The 12,079-nt window shown below is 41.5% G+C and overlaps 1 protein-coding gene across 2 annotated transcripts in view; it reads left to right on the top strand.

Annotated features, from left to right (window-relative positions):
- The window catches only part of ITK (IL2 inducible T cell kinase), a 76,618-nt gene extending 64,539 nt beyond the window's left edge, over window positions 1-12,079 (top strand). For both annotated transcript variants that reach the window (XM_032259557.1, XM_032259556.1), the window contains 6 exons: window positions 325-496; window positions 957-1,173; window positions 2,410-2,474; window positions 2,563-2,681; window positions 5,771-5,928; window positions 9,506-12,079. In XM_032259557.1, coding sequence (XP_032115448.1) covers window positions 325-496; window positions 957-1,173; window positions 2,410-2,474; window positions 2,563-2,681; window positions 5,771-5,928; window positions 9,506-9,577 — 803 coding nt within the window. In that variant the 3' untranslated portion in view covers window positions 9,578-12,079. The remainder of the gene's footprint in view (window positions 1-324; window positions 497-956; window positions 1,174-2,409; window positions 2,475-2,562; window positions 2,682-5,770; window positions 5,929-9,505) is intronic.

Raw genomic sequence — 12,079 nt, 5'->3', positions numbered from 1 at the left:
TGACAATAAAAAATTCACGGTCAAACATAGATTTGGTTGGAACATTGCAAGAACCCTTTCGTTAGTATTTTGATTAATATCGTTTCTTTAATATCTTGATTCATGCCATTCTCCTTCTTTTTTCCATGTTACCTTCCCACACATATTCTCATAGTTTTGCAGCATATCCAATGTTATTATGTGGGGAAAAGATAATTTTTTGCCATCTTTGAATTATATTAACAATAGGCTAAAATTCTAGGTAGGGCTTTTCAGTCCCCTGGTATCCCAATACCTTATATCTACTGCTTGCCAGCCCTAGAGAACTATCTCTCTTTCTTTCAGGGAAATGGGTGATCGATCCCTCGGAGCTCACTTTTGTGCAAGAGATTGGCAGTGGGCAATTTGGGTTGGTGCATCTGGGCTACTGGCTCAACAAGGACAAGGTGGCTATCAAAACGATTCGTGAAGGGGCTATGTCAGAAGAGGACTTCATAGAGGAGGCTGAGGTCATGATGTGAGTGGCCAAAACAAGGATGTGCTGAAACTCAGGGGGGAATATCGGTTCTGTGTTCTTGAAACATCATGCAAATGCCATGTGCTACTATCTCCCTGTGCAAATTCCCGGCTTCCTATTGCACAAAGAATAAAATCAGACTCTTCACAGTGGTCTCCAAGGCCCACCATAATCTAGTGATGCCCACCTCCCCTTCTCAGCTCCTACCCATCTTTCCTCCGGTCCATGACATGCCAGCCATAACTGGCCTCTGCCCGTCCTCACACTCACAGCTGGCTCCTTGCCATTTGTCAGGTCTCAGCTCCAATGACATGTTTTTGTTTTGGGGAGGGAATGACTATTATTTTCATCCAAACCATAATAGACAAAATGACCATTGACTATTCTGGCACCCTAATATTTTCAGCATTTTGGGGGAGACTAAGTTTAGACCACCTCACCCCTTGTTTTTTTCTTCCAGGAAACTGTCTCATCCCAAACTGGTCCAGTTGTATGGGGTGTGCCTGGAGCAGGCCCCCATCTGCCTGGTGTTTGAGTTCATGGAGCACGGCTGCCTGTCGGATTATCTGCGCAGCCAGCGGGGGCTTTTTGCTGCAGAGACCCTGCTGGGCATGTGTCTGGATGTGTGTGAGGGCATGGCCTACCTGGAAGAGGCGTGTGTCATCCACAGAGACTTGGTATGGGAATGCAGGGTGAATACCCACAGGTGCAGGGTGAAGGGACATGTCCCCCTGAAATGGCTGGGAATGCATTAATAAATAACACCTCACAATCTCCTTTCTTCTCTCAACTTCTCCCTTCCTCCACCACTTTGAGTGGTCCTAGCGGAAAGTACTTCATGCGGACTTACATCTGGGCTCTAATCTCAGCCCAAACTCTTTCACCTGCTGCATGTCAGTTTACATTCTTCCAAAATGGAGATGACTGCCACTCCTTCTTAACCTCTCTGTGACTCAGTTTCCTCTTGGTAAATGGAAGAAACTGAGTTTGTCTGAAGGTGTTATTCTATCAGAATGACACTGGGGAAACCTTTAAGTTACTCTCACAGTCTCTGGTGGCTGGGACTCAGGAATATTCATTTGAACACATTCCCCATATAATTCATACGCACATTAAAATTTGAGACACACGGCTGGGCGTGATGGCTCACACCTGTAATCCCAATACTTTGGGGGCGGAGCCAGGTGAATCACAAGGTCAGGAGTTCGAGACCAGCCTGGCCAACAGGGTGAAACCCCATCTCTACTAAAAATACAAAAAATTAGTTGAGCCTGGTGGCTGGCGTTTGTAATCCCAGCTACTCATGAGGCTGAGGCAGGAGAATCGCTTGAACCTGGGAGGCAGAGGTTGCAGTGAGCTGAGATCACGCCACTGCATTCTAGCCTGGGCCACAGAGTAAGAGTCTGTCAAAAAAAAAAAGAAAGAAAGAAAAATAATTTGAGATACACTGGGGTGTTATCTCTAAGGGCTCTTTCAATGCAACATTCTATAATACTAATTAGGGCTCAGGTACTCTCCCCTTTGAAGAATGGTTTTAAGAGGATTAACAATGTCAAATTATTCTTTCTTTAGTCAACTGGGAGATGCTTTCTTTCTATTATCCCTGATGTTAACATTTCCTATCACATCAGGTTGCCTATCTTTGGCTAGACAACACCATGGATTTCTCTTCTAATTAGAACTCAAGAATGAAGATAAACTCGCTCATCTTGATAGTGGATCTTATACATTCAGCTTTCCAGTTAACTTCCAGCAGGCATTAGTGAGGCTTAATTAACATTTGTAAAGCTCCGTGATGCCCTTGTAGGACAGCACACAGTAAAGCAAAGGACTGTGATTAGGGGAGACTGCTTAACTACTGATGACCCATCAACAGTTTTCCTTCCCCCTTTGTTTTTCTGTCTTCTCTCCAGGCTGCCCGAAATTGTTTGGTGGGAGAAAACCAAGTCATCAAGGTGTCCGACTTTGGGATGACAAGGTAAAAGAGGAATGTGGTGCCAGTGAAGTCTCAGGAATGGGACTCAGGCCCTGGAACATTCTGACCTTCTCCCTCCACTCTCTCCCAGGTTCGTTCTTGATGATCAGTACACCAGTTCCACAGGCACCAAATTCCCGGTGAAGTGGGCATCCCCGGAAGTTTTCTCATTCAGTCGCTATAGCAGCAAGTCGGATGTGTGGTCATTTGGTGAGTGTCATGCTGGGCCCCACCACCCCACGATCTGGGCTGCGGGCCAGATGTTTCCTTTATCAAATGCAGATAATCCTACCCACCCTGAACCCTGTATTGTATCGTGAGGGTGTCCCACTGGGGGGCTGTGTAAGAAAGGCCCTGAAAACAATGAAGGGGTCCTCATTATTGCGTTTGTTCTTAGAGATATTGGACATGGTGGTGGGGGTTAAAATAAAAGTGGATACAGCATTCTGGTGCCAGCTGCTGTAAAGTCAAAAGCTGAAGTCAGGAAATTCAAATAGGACCCCCTTGAAGGCAGGGACCATGTTTTGTCCAACGTTACATTTCCATACTTATCTCTCAATGAGCGTTAATATTTTACTCATTCATTCAACAACAATTAACTGAGCATCTATTCTATGCCAAGGGCTAATCTAGGTGCCAAGGATGCAATGGTTCATACGACAGAAAAGACTTCTTTTCTTTTCTTTTTTTTTTTTTTTCAGGACATAGGCTTGCACTGTTGCCAGGCTAGAGTTCAGTGGCGCAATCTCAGCTCACTGCAACCTCCCAGGTTCAAGTGATTCTCCTACCTCAGCCTCCCAAGTAGCTGGAACTACAGGTGTGCACCACCACACCCAGCTAGTTTTTGTATTTTTGCTAGAGATGGGGTTTTACCATGTTGGCCAGGATGGTCTCCATCTATTGACCTCATGATCCTCCTGCCTTGGCTTCCCAAAGTGCTAGGATTACAGGCCTGAGCCACCATGCCCGGCAAGACTTCTGTTCTTTTGGAACTAAATTTGAGATGGGAGAGGAGACAGAAAATCACAAAAGATCATAATAACAATCATAAACAATAACAATCACAAACAAGCTAAGGTATAGAAGATAAGGCCAGGCAATCATGAGTAGATGCTATGAATAAAATAAAACAGTAATGAGGCAGAGTGACTAGAATGGAGAGAGGGTCTGCTTTGAATAGCGTGGTATGGGAAGGTCTTTCTAAGAAGGTAATTCGTGAGCACAGACATGTGATAGAAGGGAGCTGTCAGCATTTGGAGAGCCAGAGAACAGTGTCCCTGATGAAGGGAACAGCAAGTCCAAAAACTTGGTACATTCAAAGAACAGTGGGTACTAACTTAGCGGGAGAACAACAGGCAGTGAAGCTGGCAGGCCATCATAAGGAATGAATGAATGAGTGAATGATGTTGGTATGGTAGGATGTACCAAGTCTTCTTGCTGGATTTGTCATGTCACCTGAAGTCATAGTTTGTGCATACTAAAGTGTACAAAAAATATACCAGACAACCTCTTTGATTTGGATTACAAGAATAATTATACTGTGGACAGGAGCTAGTTGAAGATTGATTTTTGCCATTCAGTATGAAGGAAGGGTTTGATAAGGGCTTACTAGTAGTCAAAACCAGGGGGAGATTCGTTAGGTAAATCTCTTAGGAGAAGAGTGAGTCTTAAAAATCTTCTCCAGCGTTTTACACTATCCATCTCTAGGAGCCAAGTGGTTTGTTAATTATGAGTCCTGCCTGTTACTTAAAACAGTCCGCTACCCACCAAGCCTAGCAGCCGCTTTGTTAACCAGGTTTAACTTACAGAGTGGACTTGAAATAAATTGTGCTGACAGCATTCTTGGATGACGAGATCTCCTCTCCCCAGTGTGTATAACTAGGAAGGTTGGGGTTGATGTGTAGCCATCTCACCATGGGTGATGAAACTGATCACACTGCACCAAGCAAGGGCCCCAGAATGAGACATTTGGAGCAAAGACCACTTCAGCACATTCACCTTCTGATTCTGAATGGGGTTTATTCAGCCAAAGGGTGTCAGCCTGGAAATTTCCTGCTGTATCTTATTGAAATTCATCCCCACCTATGACATATTATTTGAAGAGAGCCCAGAAATGAGGTCGAAGGATGGATGCAGAATAGAAGGGGGTCAATGAAAAAAAAGCATGAGAAAACTGGGGGTGCCAGCCTAAGCAACAGAAGCCTGGATGGGCTAAGAGCTCCATGCCTGCATCAGCCCACTGGACTTTGTTCTATGTTTTAAGGTCTTTTGCCTTAATTAGCGGTGTGCTATTCTGAACAAGTCAATCTCTTTGCACTTCACTCAATATTTTCATCTATTCACTTCTCATCTATGCATCTATGTATTAAGGCAATCATTCTGAAACCATGTTTTAGCAGCAGCACATATTCAAAACAATTTTCACTAAAAATTCTGGTATCTTGGGGTGATAAACACTCTTATTTAGGGTCAGGTTGTAGATTTCCAACTCCTGAGGCACCTCTGAGTAACCCCGAGAGATTCTGTTCCACTGGGTCTGGGCCCACGAATCTGCCACTTGAACAAGCCTCTGAGATGATTTTTACTCGGTGTTTTGGGGATCATGCTTTGGGAATGTCTACTCTAAGATTCTCTGGAACAAACCTTGAAAAGTGCTGGATTAGGTGATTTACAAGCAGTCTTCCTGGTCTGACAACCTGTGACTATATCAGCACATGATAAGGACAAAGCTGACAATTCTACTAAGGGCAGAAGAAGAAAGGAGAAGGATTAAATCAGAAGTCAAAAATCGATGAGCCAAAGATGTATTTTGCTTGGTCTACGTGGTATTTTTAAAATTCAAGAAGTTCACCTCTTAATTTTTGACTTCCTTTTTAAAAATCAGAAAATGTTACAATTCTGATCCCTCATTTTCATGTGCCATTCTTTGGCTGGAGTCAAATCATAGCTGTCTCCTTAAGACGGAGCTGTTTATCTCATTCTCCACAATTCTCCCCTATCACACTCCACTCATTTGCATATTGCATGTTGGCATTTGAGTCTACAACTGTTAGTGGCAGCATTTGAGTCTGATATAACAAAGGGTCTATCTTGAAAATCCTTCTCCACTAGAAAGGTTGGAAAATTTCAGTTCTTTAAAAATAGGACAGGCCTAATAAACCTCAGGTTGACTTGATGTCCTTCTGGAGGTAGCACATGAATCCTAATGCCAAGGCGTCTGAAATTTCTAAAGGCAGGTTGGTTTGTTTGCTGTCTGTGGGCTTTGTCATTCACTGTGCTGTGCTCACCATTTCTCGTAGGTGTGTTGATGTGGGAAGTTTTCAGTGAAGGCAAAATCCCATATGAAAACCGAAGCAACTCAGAGGTGGTAGAAGACATCAGTACTGGATTTCGGTTGTACAAGCCCCGGCTAGCCTCCTCACATGTCTACCAGATTATGAATCACTGCTGGAAAGAGGTCAGTGGAGGAAGTGCTTTCTGCTGCATTGTCATATACAATTTCAGGACCTGCCTCCTTCACTAGAGAAAGTAACCCTCTCAGAAGGATAAGGCAAGAGGGATGACTCATATAGATTAACAACAGCATGACTTTGAGGGTTTTTTAACGGGATAGATCCCCCATCCCTAATGGAGCTGACGGTGACCTTAAATATTATTTTGTTTACTATATAATGCCACAAGCCATAAGCATAACTTCAGAGAGGAGGTTGGGGTGTGGCCTATGCCAACTTCCTTCTCGATTTTCTGAGACAAGAAATAAAATCTGTGATATCATAAAACCATTAAAAGTACATGAAGTTAGTTCTATAACTTGGGGAACAAAGTTCACTCACACTATGAAAATATAAAAATGGCTTAATTTGAATTCATTTTATTCATTCGGCAATTTAAAATGGGGAGCCACTTACTTTGTACCCACCTGGCTGGCTCATTTATCCCGTCCTTGGATTGCAGGCCATGGGTTGAGCCCTATCAACATGAGTCTTAGATGGTCTTTGGTGAGTTAGAAAATCGTACATTTCGGCCAAAGTGGAAAGTTGCTGAAACAGAAAATTAATAAAAATTCACATCATTGTAGGACAACAAAGTGGAGTACAAACAATTTAGAACACTAGGTTTTGTGTCAGCTTTACCATTTATTTGCCATTTATCTGTGACAATTCTCTGAACTTCCTTTTTCTTACTGTTAAGAGAATTAAATAATGCTTGATCTATGAGTTCATAGAGCCTTTATAACGAGAAACAATAAAGTCATAAACAAGGGCATGAAACAAATCTTATCCACTTCATAAGGATTAACTACAATAATAATAATGACAGCTAACGTTCAGTTAGCACTTTTTCCTCTTTTAAACATCTTTTGTTGATTTTTTAAATTTATAGACTATTTTTTAACAAAGAGTACAGGGTTCTCAAATACCCTCCTCACCTGAACGGTTTCTCTGTTCACTAACATTTGGCAAGAGTGTGATAATTTGTTACAATTCATGAACCTTTATTGATACATTATATTAACTGAAGTTCATAGTTTACATTAAGGTTCAGTCTTTGTGCTTAGATTTCTGTAGGTTTTGATAAATGAATAATGTCATGTATCTGCCATTATAATGTCAGACAGAATAGTTTCACTGCCCTAAACATTTCCTTTGCTTCACCCATTTATTCCTCTCCTCATCCCCAAACCCCTGGCAACTGCTGATCTCTATACTGTTTCCATAGTATTGCCTTTCCCATAATGTCATATATTGGCATCATACAGCATGTATGCTTTTCAGGCTGATTTCTTTCACTTAGTAATATGCCTTTAAGGTCCCTCCATGTCTTTTCATGGCTTGATAGCTCATTGCTTTTTGTTGCCAAATGATATTCCATTGTATGGATATACCACAGTTTGCTTATCTATTTACCTACTAAAGGAAATCTTGGTTGCTTTCAGGTTTTTTTGTTTGTTTGAGTTTTTGTTTTGTTTTGTTTTGAGATGGGATGTCAGTCACCCAGGCTGGAGTGCAGTGGCACGATCTCAGCTCACTGTAACCTCTGTCTCCCAGTCTCAAGTGAATCTCCCACCTCACCTCCCAAGTAGCTGGGACCACAGGCATGAGCCGCTATGCCCAGCTAATTTTTTGCGTTTTTGGTAGAGACAAGGTTTTGCCATGCTGCCCGGATGAGCTCAGGCAGTCCACCCACCTCAGGCCTCCTGCAGTGCTGGGATTACAGGTGTGAGCATCCAGGCAGACTGGTTTCTTTCACTTAGAGATATGCCTTTAAGGTCACTCCATGGCTTTTTGGCTTGATAGCTCATTTCTTTTTATTGCTAAATAATATTCCATTGTATGGATATACCACAGTTTGTTTATTTACCTACTAAAGGAAATCTTGCTTGCTTTCAGTTTTAAGCAATTATGAATAAAGCTGCTATAAATGTTTATGTGCAGGTTTTTGTATGCACATAAATTTTCAACTCGATTGGGTAAGTGCCTAAGAGTATGCTTGCTGAATCATACGGTAAGGCTATGTTTAACTTTTTAAGAAACTGCCAGAATGTCTTCCAAAGTAGCTGTACTATTTTACATTCGCACCAGCAAGGAGAGTTCCTCATTAGCATTTGTTGTTTTGGATTTCAGTGGTTCTAATAGATGTGTAGTTATGTTACATCATTGTTTTAATTTGCATTTTCCTAATGACATACAATGTTAAGAACATTTTCATATGCTTATTTGCCACCTGTATATCTTCTTGGTGATATCTATTCAGATCGTTTGCCCATTTTTCAATCAGGTTCTTTACTTTCTTACTGTTGAGTTTTAAGAATTCTTTGCGTATTTTGGATACAAGTCCTTTATCAGATATGTGTCTTGCAAATATTTTCCCCTATTCTGTGACTTGTCTTCTCATTCCCTTGACAGTGTCTTTCACAGAGCAGACTTTTAAAATATTTTAACAAAAGCTCATCATCAACTTAATTATTCATGAATTGTGCTTTTGGTGTTATATCTAAAAACTCATCCCCAAGCCCAATGTCACCCAGATTTCCTCCTATGTTATCTTATGGAAGTTTTTATAATTTTGCATTTTACAGTTAGGACTATGATCCACTTTGAGTTAATTTTCCTGAAAGGAGTAAGGTCTGTGACTAGAGTCACTGTTTTCTATATGGATGTCTAATTATTACAGCACTGTTTGTTGAACAGATTATACCCTTTCTCCTCTGCTCCTTTGTCAAAGATCAGTTTACTATATTTATATGGATCTATATCTGGGCTGGTTCATTAATCTTTTTGTTTATTCCTTCACTAGCACCATGTGTCATTATTACTGTATCTTTAGAGTAAGTCCTGAAGTCAGGCAGGGTCAGTCTTCCAGCTTTGTTCTTCTTCTTCATTATTATATTGGCTCTCTGGGTCTTTTGCTTCTCCACATAAATGGTGAGTCAGTTTGTCAATATCTACAAAATAACTTGCTGAGATTTTTATTAGGGTTGTATTTAATCTATAGATCAAGTTGGAAAGAACTAACATTTTAACACTGTAGTGTCTTCCTATCCCTGAGCATGGAATATCTCTCCATTTATTTAGATCTTCGCTTTCTTTCGTTAGAACTTTTATTTTTTTCTCATGTAGATCCTGTAGATATTTTCTGAGTCTTATACACACATATTTCATTTTTTGGTGTTCTTTAGCAATAATTTCATGATGTATTTTTATACGTGATTTATTTAATTCTCAAAACAATTTAATGAAGTAGATACTATTATTGTCCCCATTTTGCAAATGACAAAACTAAGGTTCAGAGAGGTTAAGTAACCTGCTCAATGTCACACAGCTAATTAGTGGTAAAACTGAGACTGAACACTAGTCCATTGGATTCCAGAATACCTGCTATTAACAACTAGGGCAATGTATATGGAATGCAGTCAATATGGAAGTGCATATAAAAATCTGCAAGGGATGCTGCTATTAAATTCTGGTTTGTTTTGGATTTACCTACGACACCCAGATACAAGGAATTTACAGAGTTCTTTTTTCCCTTTCCAGAGACCAGAGGATCGGCCAGCCTTCTCCAGACTGCTGCGTCAACTGGCTGAAATTGCAGAACTGGGACTTTAGTAGAGACTGAGTAGCAGGCCATGGGCTGCAGATCCTGATGGAAGAAGGATATGTCCTCCTCCCATAGAGCATTAGAAGCTGCCACCAGCCCAGGACCCTACAGAGGCAGCCTGGCCTGTGGCACCAGTCCCTGAGTTACCATGGAAGCAGCATCCTGACCACGGCTGGCAGTCAAGCCACAGCTGGAGGGTCAGCCACCAAGCTGGGAGCTGGGCCAGAACAGAAGTGATGTCTCTGCCCTCTCTCTAGCCTCTTGTCACATGTGGTACACAAACCTCAACCTGACAGCTTTCAGGCAGCATTTCTTGCACTTCTTAGTAATAGAGACAGACAGGAGTAAGACCCAGATTGCTATTTTTATTGTTATTTTAAACATGAATCTAAAGTTTATGGTTTAAGGGACTTTTTATTTGACCCAACAACACAGTATCCCAGGATATGGAGGCAAGGGGAGCAAAGAGCATGACTCTTTTTCTAAGAAAACTGGTGAGTTAACCAAAGTTAGAAAGAGTGTGCTCTGCTGCTATGATGCTGTCAGCCGCAGCTTCCTGCCGCAGAGAATGGTGGAGCAGCTGCTCCAACAGGAGGCCGGATATTCTGAGAAGCAGCTCTGTGAGGTTTTACAGAGTATGCTGCTACCTCTCTCCTTGAAGGGAGTATGGTGAGACCCATTGGATGGATTGGGGTGAATAGTTCAGGTCCCATGCATGGAGCATTGGGTATCTGATGTCTGCGCCAGGACAAGAGAACATCTGATGGTGGGGAACCACGTGGTACAAGAGAGGCCTTAGGTTTTATCACTCCCATGCTCATCCTTTATACCAAGCTATGCAGGTTACTATGTCTCTTCTGCACAGAATGCTTCCGCCAGCATCTTGAGAAGAAATAATTACTTGTAAATACTGACTCCTCTGGTCATCCTTTCCAGCCTCTGGGAATCAGCCCCCTCTCTGCACTATCTAATCCTGATCAACAGAGGGCAGCATTGTGTTGATTAGTGTTGGCCTGGCGAGCAATTGAAACTTGTTTAGGTTGAGCAATTTTAAGGTTGAGACTCCAAGTCTCTCAAAATTCTAGGAGAGAAATATAGAGTCTGTTCTTGCTCAGACCATCAGGATACAAACAGTCAGGCACTGACTGGGGCGCTTCCAGGATGCAGGAGAATGCCTACTCTGGCTTGAGCACTTCTATATGCAAGGTGAATATGTACTGAGCTAGGAGCCTTTCCTGCAAAATCTCTGTTCACTCTGAGTTCACATCCCCATGAGGCAATATTACTATTCCTATTTTACAAATAATGTCACCGAGGCTTTAAGAAGCCAAGACGTCTGCCCAAAGTGACAGAACTAGAAAATCTAGAGCTGGGATTCTAGCCCAAATCTGTCGACTCTAATAGACAGATTCTTTATTCCTATTCAACACTGCCTCCTACTGAAAAGGAAAGGGATTGCAGGGGGGAATAAATACAGCAGAGAGGAAAGACGGAAAGACAGTAAAGAAGTCAATATAGAACCACTAGCGAATAGTGTTGCTCTGGCACAGGGCTCTGTGGTTGATGCATGTCCCCCCAGCCTGGAATAGGATTTTCCTTTTCCTACTCTGTATCCTTATCTTGGTCATGTTAATGACTTTGGAGTTATTCAGTTAATGAACTCTTTAATTCTCACAACCAACCAATCAGGTTGCTTGAAGCCATTTATAGACGAGCTTCAAAGCAACTTTAAAAGGTTCTTCTGTAGAAGTATGAGTTCTTCCTTTAATTATCATTCCAACTTTTAGCTGTAGTCTTCTGGAACACTTCATGGGGAGGGACATTCCCTGATATACGAGAAGATGGTGTTGCAATTGGCTCTTTCTAAATCATGTGACATTTTGACTGGCTTGAGATTCAGATGCATCACTTTAATTATAATTATTGTGAAGTGGAGAGCCTCAAGATAAAACCCTGTCATTCAGAAGATGATTTTACTCTGCTTATCCAAAATTATCTCTGTTTACTTTTTAGAATTTTGTACATTATCTTTGGGAACCCTTAATTAGAGATGATTTCTGGAACATTCAGTCTAGAAGGAAAACATTGGAATTGACTGATCTCTGTGGTTTGGCTTAGAAAATTCCCCTGTGCATGGTATTATCTTTTTCAAGCTCAGATTCATCAAAGCCTTAACTGAAATGTGTAGATATTTCACCTCCCAGTGTCCTATCCCACAAAATGGGCTTCCTGTCTGGTTTTTCCTCTCACATTTTGTAAATGGTGCCCTGTGTTTGTAGAGAACTCCCTTATACAGGGTGTTGGTTCTAGTTTCATTTTGTAGACTTTGCATTTTGTACCTTTTGACTATGTATTTATATTTGCATCAGATGCATATTTATTAATGTACAGTCACTGCTAGTGTTCAAAATAAAAATGTTACAAATAGCTGTTATCCTTCGTGGGGCACACAGAGTTAAAAGTTGAGTATAGCAGTTAAAGCTGTATTTTAATAAATATGGTGCATAGGG

This window comes from Sapajus apella, unplaced genomic scaffold, assembly GCF_009761245.1.
Source record: "Sapajus apella isolate SASKATOON/1434 unplaced genomic scaffold, GSC_monkey_1.0 scaffold110, whole genome shotgun sequence".
Taxonomy (NCBI): Eukaryota; Metazoa; Chordata; class Mammalia; order Primates; family Cebidae; genus Sapajus; species Sapajus apella.
Note: the sequence above shows the minus strand (reverse complement) of the source record. Positions and strands in the feature narration are given on the sequence as shown.